General features: G+C 35.9%; 1 protein-coding gene across 8 annotated transcripts in view; it reads right to left on the reverse strand.

Moving 5' to 3' along the window:
- The window catches only part of TUBGCP5 (tubulin gamma complex associated protein 5), a 65,741-nt gene that overhangs the window by 18,878 nt on the left and 31,847 nt on the right, over nt 1–15,016 (reverse strand). For 2 of the 8 annotated variants that reach the window (XM_042941290.1, XM_042941293.1), the window contains exons 7-11: nt 5,182–5,289; nt 3,130–3,247; nt 2,288–2,377; nt 1,425–1,518; nt 688–934 (exon numbers count right to left, since the gene is read on the reverse strand). In XM_042941290.1, the coding sequence (XP_042797224.1) occupies nt 688–934; nt 1,425–1,518; nt 2,288–2,377; nt 3,130–3,247; nt 5,182–5,289 (657 nt within the window). Of the gene's footprint in view, nt 1–687; nt 935–1,424; nt 1,519–2,287; nt 2,378–3,129; nt 3,248–5,181; nt 5,290–6,862; nt 7,093–15,016 lie in introns of those variants that run through there. The other 6 variants (XM_042941297.1, XM_042941291.1, XM_042941294.1 and 3 more) reach the window with 6 other exon arrangements.

The following is a 15,016-nucleotide window of genomic DNA, read 5'->3' on the forward strand; positions in this document are numbered from 1 at the left end:
GGGGGTGCCTGGGTAGCTCAGTCAATTGAGCATCCAACTCTTGATTTTGGCTGAGGTCATGATTCCAGGGTCATATGATTGAGCCCTGCATCAGGCTCTACACCAAGCATGGAGCCTGCTTGGGATTCTCTCTCCCTCTCTGCCCCTCTCCCCACTGCTTGCGTTCTCTCTCTCTAAAATAAAATAAAAAAGTCCACAACAAACAAAAGGCGATAAGCCTATGATACATTCATACATCTTTGTAAAAAAGAATTTGTAGAAAAGAATGAGGAGGCTCTTTACATTTTTGTATAATATAATCCTCAAAATTTAAATTAGAAAATAATTTGAAGAGAGTAGTTAACAGACTACAAGGTATGTATATATGAATATGCATTGCTTGCATATGTTTAAATTATTTCTGGAAGGATGCACAAGAAACTTATGACTTGGTTGCCTCTGGGAAGGGAACTGAGTACTTGACTGGAGAAATAGCATAGAAAGAATAATTTCACTGTAAACTTTCTATAGTATTTGGATTTTTAGGGAATGGAATGGCTTAAAATACAAATTTAAAATGATTTAAAAATTATCATGATTATTACTTACTTGCAATAGAATTTTCAAACCTTTTATCAGTTAATAACCTAGATGGCATTCAAAATATGACTTATGTCTTATGAGTAGAAGGGAAGGACATTTAAATACCATTATTGATGATGTACTTCTCAATGTCTGTAAGTTCCTTTTTGAAACTAATAAAGTATTTGTACAGGGCCCACATGAAAGCCTGGTATGTCCTAAAGGGAGCTTCAGTCAACTTCTTGGGAAGAGAACCATTTCCAGGTAACATGCTTTCAGAGCTGTGCCCCATGACTTCATCGATGAATTCCTGGAGTCGAAACACAACTTGGCCATATGCTGCTATTTGTTCTAGCACTGATCGTAAACAGCTCTACAATAGAAGCAAACCGCAAACATGTGGAGTCTTCTATAAACATTCAAATTCATATTCTTTCACTAAAATATTTATTTTGTGACTGTTTTAAACACTATGCTTAATAGAGAACAAAATGAATATTTAGTTTTATACTCAAAGGAATACAAGCATTAATTTCTACAGAATATAGAATTGTGGCTTATACTTTTTAAAAACACCTATCAGGTAAATAAATATGCTACAAGCAAAAAATTTATAGTATACAGCTTTCCAATATAGAACTGACAAAAAGCAGAACACGTAAATTGAAACTAAATGTGAATATAACACACACTATTAAAGAATTCTCTAGCATTGTAAAGATGCATAACTTAATTTGGTCTTTGGGACGTTAAGTAGATTTGATAACTAATTTTAATATTGCAAAATGTTCTAAAGTTATATAACCAAGGTTTACATAAATCCTTTTATTTAATTTTAATTAGAAAAATTACAAATAACTTACATGTGTCAAATGAGTTACTATAATACTGTTTCTCACAGTTACCTTCCCATCTATCAACTGATATATAAAGAGCTTTTTTACCCCTGAAAGTAACCTGAAATGAAATAAAAAAGATGAATGTACTTTAAATCTATAAAAATGTTCATTACAGTAATGCCTAAGAAGTTTTAACAAAAGATTCAAAATTGGGTGTTGGGGGCAAACAGGTCAGATAATTAGAAAATAAGAGACATCAATCTTTTTATCTGATTAACTTAAGACTCAAGGTATTTCAATATTATCTTACAGAGAAGTTGAAATAGTGTTGTTAAAGCATTTCCTCCTCTTTGTGATGGCCCAAACAGATTTCCCATTTTTAAGAAAGTCAATATACTTTTTGGTAGAGAGGACCATAACCTAGAAATCTCAGTAATACCAGCACTACATGTTGCATTTCTCATTTTCATTTTTGTGTGAACACAATCTAAATTCTTAGATTTCTGGTTTCCAGGTATAGGACACAGGCTCTCATTGATAAACTCTTGCCTATTAAGAGCAGTTAGCAAACCAGGAAACTTTCTTTGAACTCAGATATTAAAAAAGTAATGGTTTAATATAATTAAATCATATACTAAATTATTTAAAATGGGAAAGAAGCAAACATACCAAATTCTCATAATCTCCACAATCAATTCTGAAATATGGGTTTACTGAGGACCCCAGGCTACCTGTAGGGGAGCACTAGAAACAGTTTTAGGTTAAACCCAAGGGCCTATTTTTAGAAAGCATGTAAAGAAACTGTGAATACTTTTCCTTATAAACTAAAATTCTGGCTTCTCACTAATAAAATCTTCTACATGAATACTTAGGTTAATAGATCTTACCATAAGGTTTCCCGAATAACCTGTGTCTCAGTAACAAAAACTCTGTCATCAGGAACATATAATGGGTCACTGCTATACAAGTGTTGGTCCCTATTAGACAGTAAACAACAAATGTCAATGAAAAGGTTTCTCATGAAGTAAAATTACATGCTTTAAGGAATATATGCATTTAGGGGAGACTGAGTGGCTCAGCTGGTTGTCTGACTCTTGACATCTGTGCTGACAGTGTGGAGCCTGCTTGGGATTCTCTCTCCCTCTTTCTGACACTCCCCCCACCCCCCCTTGTGTGCTCTCTTTCTCTCCCTCAAAATAAATAAACATTAAAAAAATATATATGCCTTTAGTGGTAATTTAACAAGTAATTAATAAGGCAAATAAACATAATATGCTTTAAATGCCCTCCCATACTCATTTCTACATGTCAACTGTAATACTCTAACAGAAGTACTTTGAGAATAATTCCAATTATTATATTATATATATATAATAATATATATATTATATTACATCTGACTGAGTCAAATGCTTAAAACTGTGTATTGTTTGGGCAAATAGTAATTGTGATTTTGTAATAAGTGCATTAAAACAGAAATCAAATAAATGGCCTAATTTAAACCAATCCACTCACTTCAAAAATAAGTCAAAAGACAGATTATAATTAAATAATTAATCTCATTTTAAAAATAATTAAATAATTTAAAACTATGTTCAATTAGAATTGTTTAAAAAAAACAAGTTTAAATTTTAGGGAAGTACTTGATTTAAACCACAAATTTAAAGCAAATATTAAAATATCAAAGTTTATTCTATTAACACATTAAATGAAAAACTTAGCTTCTTACCAGACAGAGGCTAAATTGGAATGCAAATGTAAACTATGAGGAAACCTTGAGGATCTGGCTGTCCAGTACTGATGAACAACATGCTGCTCCAGCCAGCTTCGGCCATTTGGCTCATCTACTGGAAGGATATTTAGTAGGTTTAAGTTATGAGCATTAACAAAGAAACACCTGATCAACTATTTCACAATTTTGGACTTATGGCCTTGTTCAAACATTCAACTGAAAAAGGCTCTTTAGAATATACATACAGGAACATATATACAAAATTTAATTAAGTATCACTGGCTATAAAATAAAAACGTACTCAATTTTAAATAACCCCATGAATAATAGTTCAATAGTCACGAAAGAAATTGAAATGGTAACCAAAGATGCTCTCAAGAACCTTCAAACCCTGAGGGCTGGTGCTAAGCTTTAAAGAATTAGATATCTGGGGCACCTGGGTGGCTCAGTCGGTTAAGCATCCAACTCTTGGTTTCGGCTCAGGTCATGATCTCTCATGGTTCATGAGTTCGAACCCCTGCTCAGTGCTGCCATGGTGGAGCCTGCTTGGGACTGTCTTTCTCCCTGTCTATCCGCCCCTCCACTCGTTCTCTCTCTCTCAGAATAAATAAATAAAACTTAAAAAAAAAGAATTAGATATGTTATTTGGGTTATAAGCTAATATAACCTTGCTTCTAAAACCAGATAAAGACAAAAAAAGTTCATCAAAGAATAAAAATGAAAAATTCTAAATTAGAAAATAGCTAACCCAGGGGTTGGCTCAGTTGGTGGGGCATGCAACTCTTCATCTCAGGGTCTTTAGTTTGAGCACCATGTTGGGTGTAGAGCTTATTTAAAAAAAAAAAATAGTAGTAAAAAATAACAGAACCATCATGGGAGTTCAGGAATTCAAGGATGATTCACTAACACAAAATCACACTTAATGAAGGAATTTCAGGTGCATCCCTCTTAGACTGAGACCCACTCCAGGAAACCTGCTCTCACTGCTGATGCTTCCTCTGCAGACTAGAGGCCTGGCCAAAACAGACACCATTAATGTGTCACAAAGAAAATACAAGATATAAGAATGGATAGGAGACAAAATTGTCAATACTTGCAGATGATAATGGTCATCTACGTAAAAACCCAAATGGGAGGGGGGCCTAGATGGCTCAGTGGAGCATGCGACTCTTGATCTTGAAGTCAAGAGTTCAAGCCCCATGTTTGGTGTAGAGCTTACGTTAAAAAAAGAAAAAACCTAATGGGGAGGGAGGTCCAAGATGGTGGTGTAGGAAGACTCTGAATTCCCCTCCACCCATCAACATACCAAATCTATACCTACATATGGAGCAATTTTGCCCAAAGAACTGAGGGCTGACTGAACAGTTTCTGTATAAAAGACAGAGGTACCACATAGAGAGGGGTAGGAGAGACAGAAACATGGTAATGACAGGAACATGACCCCCAATGCTGTGAAATGCAGTGGTGAGGGACAGTACTGAGGGACCAGAAGATTTGCCCACCCTAGGACACAGGAAAAAGCTGCGGATTAAAGGGAAACTAGACTAGAATTGAAGGAAACCCATTTACCACCCTAGAGTGTCCACCAAACAGTGAAGGAATAGCTAGAACTCTCTGAGTTGCCAGAGGTGCTGGTGAACACCACTGTTTATGTTTCTCCTCAACCTTGATAGTATAGAGGGAAGCAGGGTCTGGGCACTCTAGGTGGCCTGCTACCTTGGTGAGCCCTGGGTCCCTAGCCAACACCAGTTGCAGTTATATACCTAAGATGGCACCACTGCCTCCAAACATCCCAGCTCTAGCCCTCCCAACAAAGCTACCCCAGTGTAGCAGGTAATGGGACACCCCTAGCCTGCAATGACTATAGCTTCAGCCCTCTTGCCAAAATAGCCCTGGTGTGGAGTACCCTGGGGACACCCTGGCCTGTGCTTGTTCCAGCGCCAGCTGTTATGACAGGGCCCCCTGCATGGAGCAGCCAGATGTGTGGCTGTTCAACTGGTCCATCAGGGTACCCCTGACACAGACTGCCCCCAGATCTTCAGCCCGCACCTGCTATATCTCCAGCCAGCCAGCCTACGTTTCCAGACATACAGTCTATGCAGGGGATGTTCCTATACATGGCCATACCTTCAAGACTGGAAGACGTAGGTGTTCCACCTAATTCATAGAAACAAACACAGAAAGTGAAACAAAATGAGAAGGCCAGGGAATATACTCCAAATGAAATAATAAGACAAAACAACTTTTGAACTAAGTGAAACAGAGAAATGTAATCTAGCTGATAAAGAGTTGAAAGTAATAATCATAGAGATCCTCACTGACTTGAGAAAAGAGTGGATGAACTTAGAACTTCAACAAAGGGATGGAAAATATAAAAAGAACCAATCAGAGCTTAAGAATACAATGACTGAAATAAAATAAACACTAGAAGGAATTAACAGCAGATTAGAGGATGTCTAGAAGCTATCTAGAAGCAGCTAGATAGCAGTAGCTATCTAGAAGATAGAATAACGGAAAGCAAAATAATGGAACAGCAGAAAGAAAAAAAGAATTAAAAGCAACAACAACAAGGTTAGGTTATACCTCTGAGACAGCAATAAGCATACTAACATTTACATTATAGTGATCCAAGAAGGAAAAGAGAGAGCGAAAGGGGCAAAAAAATTATCTGAAAATACGATAGCTGAAAACTTCTTTAACCTGGGGAAGGAAATGGACATCCAGGTTCAAGGATGTTGGATATCCAGGTCCAAGTACAGAAAGCCTGAAAAAAGATGAACCAAGGAGGTTCACATCAAGACACATAACACATAGAATGTCAAAAATTAAAGAGAGAGACTTAAAAGAAGAAAGAGAAAAAGCAACTAGTTTTGTACAAGAGAACCTCCATAAGGCTATCAGCTAACTTTTCAGCAGAAACTTTGTAGGTAAGAAGGGAGTGGCAATGATATATACATAGTGCTGAAAGAAAAAAACCTACAACCAAGAATACTCTACCCAGCAAGACTGTTATTCAGAATTTATGGAGAGATATTTAAAAAAAAAAAAAAAAGGCTAAAGGAGTTCATCATCACTAAACTGGCCTATAAGAAATGTTAAAGGGATTTCTTTTTTTTTTTAAATTTTATTTTTTTAACTGGGATTTCTTTAAGCAGAAAAGAAAAGGCTATGAGTAGAAGAAAATTATGAAAGGGAAAAATTTTACTGGTAAACACATAATGAAGTTGGTAGATCAATCACTTATAAACCTAGTATGAAAGTTTAATGTGGGGAGGTAGAGTGAAAATGTGCCTTTCAAATGTGTTATATATCTGGGATGTTATATATGAACCTCATAGCAACCAAAAACCAAAAAAATATAGAAGATACACAAAAAATAGAAAAGAATACAAGCAGAGCACTAAAAAAAGTCATCAATCATTATGGAAGAGAGCAAGAGAAGAACAGGAAAGAACCACAAAAACAGAAAACAATTACCAAAAGACAATACTTACATACCTATCAATAATTACTTCAAATGTAAATGAACTCAATGCTCCAATGAAAAGACATAGAATGACTGAATGGATAAAAAAGGTAAGTCCATCTACATGCTGCCTACAAGAGATTCACTTCAGACTCAAGACACATACAGCCTACTGAAAAGTGAGAGAATGTAAAAAGATATTCCATGCAAATATCAGTTCCCCACTCCCCCATACCCCCCAAAACCTGGTGCAGCAATACTTACATCAGAAAAAACAGACTTCAGTGGCTTTGAACCACACAACAGATCAGATGAATTTAATAGATGCAGAATATTTCTTCCCAAATCAGCAGAATATATGTACTTTTTGAGGGCACATGGAACACTCTCCAGGACAGATCACGTTAGGCCATAAAACAAGTCTCAATAGATTTAAGATGGAAATCACATCAAGTATCTTTTCTGAGCACAATGGTATGAAATTAGAAGTTAATTAAGAAAACTGGGAAAAAAACCCAAAACACGTGCAAACTAAACAAAATGATATTAAACAACCAATGGGTCAATGGAGAAAACAAGGAGAAAATTAAAAAATATATGCAGACAAAGGAAAACGGTAACATAAAGTTGAAAATCTTTGGGAGTCATAAAAGCAGTTCTATGAGGGAAGTTTATAGTGATACAGGCTTTTCTTAAGAATCAAGAAAATTGGGGCGCCTGGGTGGCTCAGTCGGTTAAGCGGCCGACTTCGGCTCAGGTCACGATCTCGCGGTCCGTGAGTTCGAGCCCCGCGTCGGGCTCTGTGCTGACAGCTCGGAGCCTGGAGCCTGTTTCAGATTCTGTGTCTCCCTCTCTCTGTGACCCTCCCCCGTTCATGCTCTCTCTCTGTCTCAAAAATAAAAATAAACGTTAAAAAAAAATTTTTTTTTAAAAAGAATCAAGAAAATTCTCAAATAAGCCATCCTATCTTATACCTAAAGGAACTAGAAAAACAAGAACAAACAAAACCCAAAGTTAGTAGAAGAAAGTAACTCAGACAAAACAGAACAGAAATAAATAAAATAGAGATAGAAAAGTAGAAAAGATCAATGAAATTAAGAGCTGGTTTTTGAAAAGATAAAAAAGAATTGATAAACCTTTAGACAGACTCATCAAAAGGATTCAAATAACAAAATCAGAAATGAAAGAGAAGTTACAACCAATAGCATAGAAACAAAAAGAATTTTGTAAGAGACTACTATGAAAAATTATATGCCACCAATTGGACAACCTAGAAGAAATGGATAAATTTCTAGAAACATACAATTTTCTAACCTTGAATAAGGAAGAAATAGAAAATCCAAACAGACTAATTACTAGTAACAAAATTGAATCAGCAATCAAAAAACTCCCAATAAACAGAGATCTAGGACCAGATGACTTTCTAGGTGAATTTCACCAAGTTATTAAAAAAAGAGTTAATAACTATTCTTCTCAAACTATTTCAAAATAGAAAAAAAAAATCCAAATTCATTTCATTAGGCCAGCATTACTCTGATACCAAAACCAGATAAAGACATCACAAAAAATTTTATAGGCCAATATCCTTGATGAACACAGATGCAAAAATCATCAACAAATATTAGCAAACTGATTTCAACATACATTAAGAGTATCACCAACCATGATGATCAACTACAATTTTCCCCAGAAATGTAAGGATGGATCAATATTTGCCAATCAATCAACATGATACAACCACATTAACAAAATGAAGGATAAAATATCACCTCAGTAGAAGCAGAAAAAGCATTTGACAAAATTCAACATGCGTTCATGACAAAAACTCTTGGCAAAGTGGATGTGGAGGAAATATAACTCAACATAATAAAGGCCACATATAAAAAACCCACAGCTAACATCATACTCAATGGTGAAAAGCTGAAAACTCTCCTCTAAGATCAGAATAGAAACAAGTCTCTCACCACTTTTATTCAACATAATACTGGAAGTCCTAGCCATAGCAAACAGATAAAAGAAAGAACTAAAAAGTATCCAAATTGGGTAAGAAAGAAAACTGTCACTATTTGCAGATGATATGATACTATGTATTGAAAACCCTAAAGGCTCTACCAAAAAAGCCTATTAGAACTAATAAATGAATTCAGTTACATTATAGGATACAGAAATTAATATAAGGAAGACTGTTGGGGCGCCTGGGTGGCTCACTTGGATAAGCATCCAGCTTCGGCTCAGGTCACGATCTCATGGTTTGTGGGTTTGAGCCCTGCGTTGGGCTCTGTGCTGACAGCTCAGAGCCCGGATCCTGCTTCCAATCCTGTGTATCCCTCTCTCTCTCTGCCGCAAAAATAAATAAACATTAAAAAAAATTTTTTTTAAATATAAGGAAAACTATTGTTTCTATATACTAACAACAAAGTAGCAGAAAAAGAAATTAAGAAAAAAAATCCCATTTATAATCACACCAAAAATAATAAAATACTTAGGAATAAAACTAACCAAAGAGCTGAAAGACCTGTACTCTGAAAACTATAAGACACTGATGAAAGAAATTGAAGACAACACAAATAAATGTAAACATATACCCTTGTCACGGATTGGAAGAATACTGTTAAAATGTCCATAATGCCATCCAAAGCAGTCTATAAATTCAATGCTATCTCTTTCAAAATACCAAGAGCATTTTTCACAGAACCAGAACAAACAATCCTAAAATTTGTACAGAACCGCAAAATTCGCCCCATAGCCAGAATAACCTTGAGAAAGAACAAAGCTGGAGGTATCACAATCCCAGTTTTCAAACTATACTACAAAGTTACAGTAATCAAAACAGTATGGTATGGACACAAAAACAGACACATAGATCAATGGAATAGAAATGAGACACCAGAAATAAATCCATGTTTATATGCTCAATTAGTCTATGACAAAGGAGGCAAGAATATACAATGGGGAAAGGAGAGTCTCTTCTAAGAATGGATTGAAAAACCTGGACAGCTACATGCAAAATAATGACACTAGATGACTATGTTATGCCATATACAAAGATAAACTCAAAATGGATTAAAGATCTAATGGAAGACCTGAAACTACAAAACTAAAAACAAAAACAACAAAAACACAGACAGTAATCTCTTGGATATCAATATTAGCAATATTTCTCTACATATGTCTCCCAAGGCAAAGAAAACAAAAGCAAAAATAAATTATTGGGACTACATCAAAATAAAAAGGTTTTGCGCAGCAAAGGAAACGATCAACAAAATGAAAAGGCAATCTACTGAATGGAGAAGATCTGTGCAAATGATATATCCAACAAATGGTTAACATCCAAAATATATAAACAGCTTATACAACCCAACACCAAAACTCCCCAATACTCTGATTAAAAAATGGGCAGAGGTCCTGAATAGTTCTCCAAAGATGATGTACAGACGGCAAAGAGACACACATGAGAAGATGCTCAGCATTACTATCAAGGAAATGTAAATCAAAACCACAATGAGATATAATCTTACATTATCTAGGATGGCTAGTCAAAAAGACAAGAAGTAACAATAAGAAGTTTTGAGAAGGATGTGGAATAAAGGGAACCCTTGTGCATTCCTGGTGGGAAAATAAATTGGTGTGACCACTGTAGAAAATGGTACGGAATTTCTTCAAAAAATTAAAATAAAAATACCACTGACCCAGGAATTACAATTCTGGGTACTTACCCAAAGAAAATGAAAACACTAATTTGAGACAATATATGGACTTGTATGTTTATTACAGCATTATTTACAATAGCCAACCTAAATCCATCAATAGATGAATGGATTAAAAAAAAACGTGGTGTATATAGAGGTTGAACTATTCTGCAACAAAAAATAATGAAATCTTGCTATTCATGACAACATGGATTGACCAAGAGGGTATTAAAATAAGTGAGAGAAAGATAAATACGACTTCACTTATATGTGGAATCTACAAAACAAAACAAAACAAATAGAAAAAGACTTGTAAACACAGAGAACTAGTGTTTGCCAGAGGGAAGAGGGATGGGGGGGATGGGTGGAACTAGTGAAGGAGATTTAGAGGTAAAAACTTTCAGTCATAAAATAAGTTACTGGGATGAAGAGTACAGCATAGGGAATACAGTCAATAATATTGTAATAACTTTGTATGGTGACAGATAATAGCTACATTTAAGGGTGGTGAGCATTTTATAACATATAAAATCTCAAGTCACTATGCTGTACACCTGAAAGTAATACAAAATTGTGTCATTATACTTCAACTAAAAAAAAAAAAAAATTCAAAAGAAAGAAAAAAAAGACTGAATGAAGAACAAGGCAATCCACAATTGTGGTTTGCCTGTTTCCAAAATCTTGCAACTCAAACTACATTTTTGTTTACATATATTTGCTTATGTTGATATACATGTTCAGAAACTTTTGTTAATGATTTTCATCAGCTCCTATAAGGCAAAAAATTATCTATCCAAACCCATTCTTTAATATATCATTTTGTATTTTGTTGGCTTTCTGTGAAACTGAATTTTGTTGCAAAAAAATTAAATATTACCCAAAACCAGTGACTTTTAACAGATACTCCCACAAATAACAAAATTTCAATGAGTCAAATATTTAATGTATGGTCATTAAATGCTATTAACATATCAAAATGCCCTTTGGATAACCACACCTCTTTCAAAAATATTTAAAATCATTTAAATGATATAACAGTTCTGGGATCTCAAGTAGGATTCCAATTCACAAATATTTATCTCAATGTTTTCCAAAGTGAGATCTATGACCCACTGCAGAATCACCTGAAATGCTAACCTACTAAAAATCAGACTACCCGAGTGAGGTGCCTATAATCAGTATTTTTTTTTTAACTTTATTTTTTATTTTTTAAAATTTACATCCAAACTAGTTACTATATATTGAAGCAATGATTTCAGTAGATTCCTTAATGCCCCTACCCATTTAGCCCATCCCCCCTCCCACAACCCCTCCAGCAACCCTGTTTGTTCTCCACATTTATGAGTCTGTTTTGTTTTGTCCCCCTCCCTGTTTTTATATTATTTTTGTTTTGCTTCCCTATGTTCATCTGTTTTGTCTCTTAAAGTCCTCATATGAGTGAAGTCACATGAGTTTTGTCTTTCTCTAATTTCACTGAGCAAAATACCCTCCAGTTCCATCCATGTAGTTGCAAATGGCAAGATTTCATTCTTTTTGATTGCTGAATAATATTCCATTGTATATATATACCACTTCTTTATCCATTCATCCATCGATGGACATTTGGGCTCTTTCCATATTTTGGCTATTGTTGATAGTGCTGCTATAAACATGGGGGTGTATGTGTCCCTTCGAAACAGCACACCTGTATCCCTTGGATAAATGCCTAGTAGTGCAATTGCTGGGTTGTAGGGTAGTTTTATTTTTAGTTTTTTGAGGAACCTCTATACTGTTTTCCAGAGTGGCTGAACCAGCTCGCATTTCCACCAACAATGCAAAAGAGATCCTCCTTCTCTGCATCCTTGCCAACATCTGTTGTTGCCTGAGTTGTTAATGTTAGCCATTCTGACAGGTGTAAGGTGGTATCTCATTGTGGTTTTGATTTGTATTTCCCTGATGATGAGTGATGTTGAGCATTTTTTCATGGGTCTGTTGGCCACCTGGATGTCTTCTTTGGAGAAGCGTCTATTCATGTCTTTTCCCATTTCTTCACTGGATTATTTGTTTTTTGGGCATTGTTTGACAAGTTCTTTGTAGATTTTGGATACTAACCCTTTATCTGATATGTCATTTGCAAATATCTTCTCCCATTCCATCAGTTGCCTTTTTTTTTTTTTGTTCTCTAAATCACCTTTTATTTATTTTTCAATATATGAAATTTATTGTCAAATTGGTTTCCATACAACACCCAGTGCTCATCCCAAAAGGTGCCCTCCTCAATACCCATCACCCACTCTCCCCTCCCTCCTACTCCCCATCAACCCTCAGTTTATTCTCAGTGTTTAAGAGTCTCTTATGCTTTGGCTCTCTCCCACTCTAACCTCTTTTTTTTTTTCCCCTTCCCCTCACCCATGGGTTTCTGTTAGGTTTATCAGGATCCACATAAGAGTGAAAACATATGGTATCTGTCTTTCTCTGTATGGCTTATTTCACTTAGCATCACACTCTCCAGTTCCATCCACGTTGCTACAAAGGGCCATATTTCATTCTTTCTCATTGCCACGTAGTACTCCATTGTGTATATAAACCACAATTTCGTTACCCATTCATCGGTTGATGGACATTTAGGCTCTTTCCATAATTTGGCTATTGTTGAGAGTGCTACTATAAACATTGGGGTACAAGCGCCCCTATGCATCAGTACTCCTGTATTCCTTGGGTAAATTCCTAGCAGTGCTATTGCTGGGTCTTAGGGTAGATCTATTTTTAATTTTTGGAGGAACCTCCACACTGTTTTCCAGAGTGGCTGCACCAATTTGCATTCCCACCAACAGCGCAAGAGGGTTCCCGTTTCTCCACATCCTCTCCAGCATCTATAGTCTCCTGATTTGTTCCTTTTGACCACTCTGACTGGTGTGAGGTGATATCTGAGTGTGGTTTTGATTTGTATTTCCCTGATGAGGAGCAACGTTGAGCATCTTTTCATGTGCCTGTTGGCCATCCGGATGTCTTCTTTAGAGAAGTGTCTATTCATGTTTTCTGCCCATTTCTTCACTGGGTTATTTGTTTTTCAGGTGTGGATTTTGGTGAGCTCTTTATAGATTCTGGATACTAGCCCTTTGTCCGATATGTCATTTGCAAATATCTTTTCCCATTCCGTTGGTTGCCTTTTAGTTTTGTTGGTTGTTTCCTTTGCTGTGCAGAAGCTTTTTATCTTCATAAGGTCCCAGTAGTTCATTTTTGCTTTTAATTACCTTGCCTTTGAAGATGTGTCAATAAGAAATTGCTGTGGCTGAGGTCAGAGAAGTCTTTTCCTGCTTTCTCCTCTAGGGTTTTGATGGTTTCCTGTCTCACATTCAGGTCCTTTATACATTTTGAGTTTATTTCTGTGAATGGTGTGAGAAAGTGGTCTAGTTTCATTCTTTTGCATGTTGCTGTCCAGTTCTCCCAGCACCATTTGTTAAAGAGACTGTCTTTTTTCCACTGGATGTTCTTTCCTGCTTTGTCAAAGATTAGTTGGCCATTCGTTTGTGGGTCTAGTTCTGGGGTTTCTGTTCTATTCCATTGGTCTATGTGTCTGTTTTTGTGCCAATACCATGCTGTCTTGATCATGACAGCTTTGTAGTAGAGGCTAAAGTCTGGGATTGTGATGCCTCCTGCTTTGGTCTTCTTCTTCAAAATTACTTTGGCTATTCGGGGCCTTTTGTGGTTCCATATGAATTTTAGGATTGCTTGTTCTAGCTTCGAGAAGAATGCTGGTGCAATTTTGATTAGGATTGCATTGAATGTGTAGATAGCTTTGGGTAGTATTGACATTTTAACAATATTTATTCTTCTAACCCATGAGCACAGAACGTTTTTCCACTTCTTTATATCTTCTTCAATTTCCTTCATAAGCTTTCTATAGTTTTCAGCATACAGATCTTTTACATCTTTGGTTAGATATATTCCTAGGTATTTTATACTTCTTGCTGCAATTGTGAATGGGATGTTTCTTTGTCTTTCTGTTGCTTCATTATTAGTGTATAAGAATGCAACTGATTTCTGTACATTGATTTTGTATCCTGCAACTTTGCTGAATTCATGTATCAGTTCTAGCAGACTTTTGGTGGAGTCTGTCGGATTTTCCATGTATAATATCATGTCATCTGCAAAAAGTGAAAGCTTGACTTCATCTTTGCCAATTTTGATGCCTTTGATTTCCTTTTGTTGTCTGATTGCTGATGCTAGAACTTCCAACACTATGTTAAACAAAAGCGGTGTGACTGGACATCTCTGTCATGTTCCTGATCTCAGGGAAAAAGCTCTCAGTTTTTCCTCATTGAGGATGATGTTAGCTGTGGGCTTTTCATAAATGGCTTTTATGATCTTTAAGTATGTTCCTTCTATCCCGAATTTCTCGAGGGTTTTTATTAAGCAAGCATCCTTTAAGCAAGGATGCTGAATTTTGTCAAAGGCCTTTTCTGCATCAATTGACAGGATCATAGGGTTCTTATCTTTTCTTTTTATTAATGTGATGTATCACGTTGATTGATTTGCGAATGTTGAACCAGCCCTGCATCCCAGGAATGAATCCCACTTGATCATGGTGAATAATTCTTTTTATACGCTTTGAATTCGACTTGGTAGTATCTTATTGAGAATTTTTGCATCCATATTCATCAGGGATATTGGCCTGTAGTTCTCTTTTTTTACTGGGTCTCTGTCTGGTTTAGGAATCAAAGTAACTCTGGCTTCATAGAATGAGTCT

The sequence above is a fragment of the Panthera leo genome, chromosome B3 (genome assembly GCF_018350215.1).
Source record: "Panthera leo isolate Ple1 chromosome B3, P.leo_Ple1_pat1.1, whole genome shotgun sequence".
NCBI lineage: Eukaryota > Metazoa > Chordata > Mammalia > Carnivora > Felidae > Panthera > Panthera leo.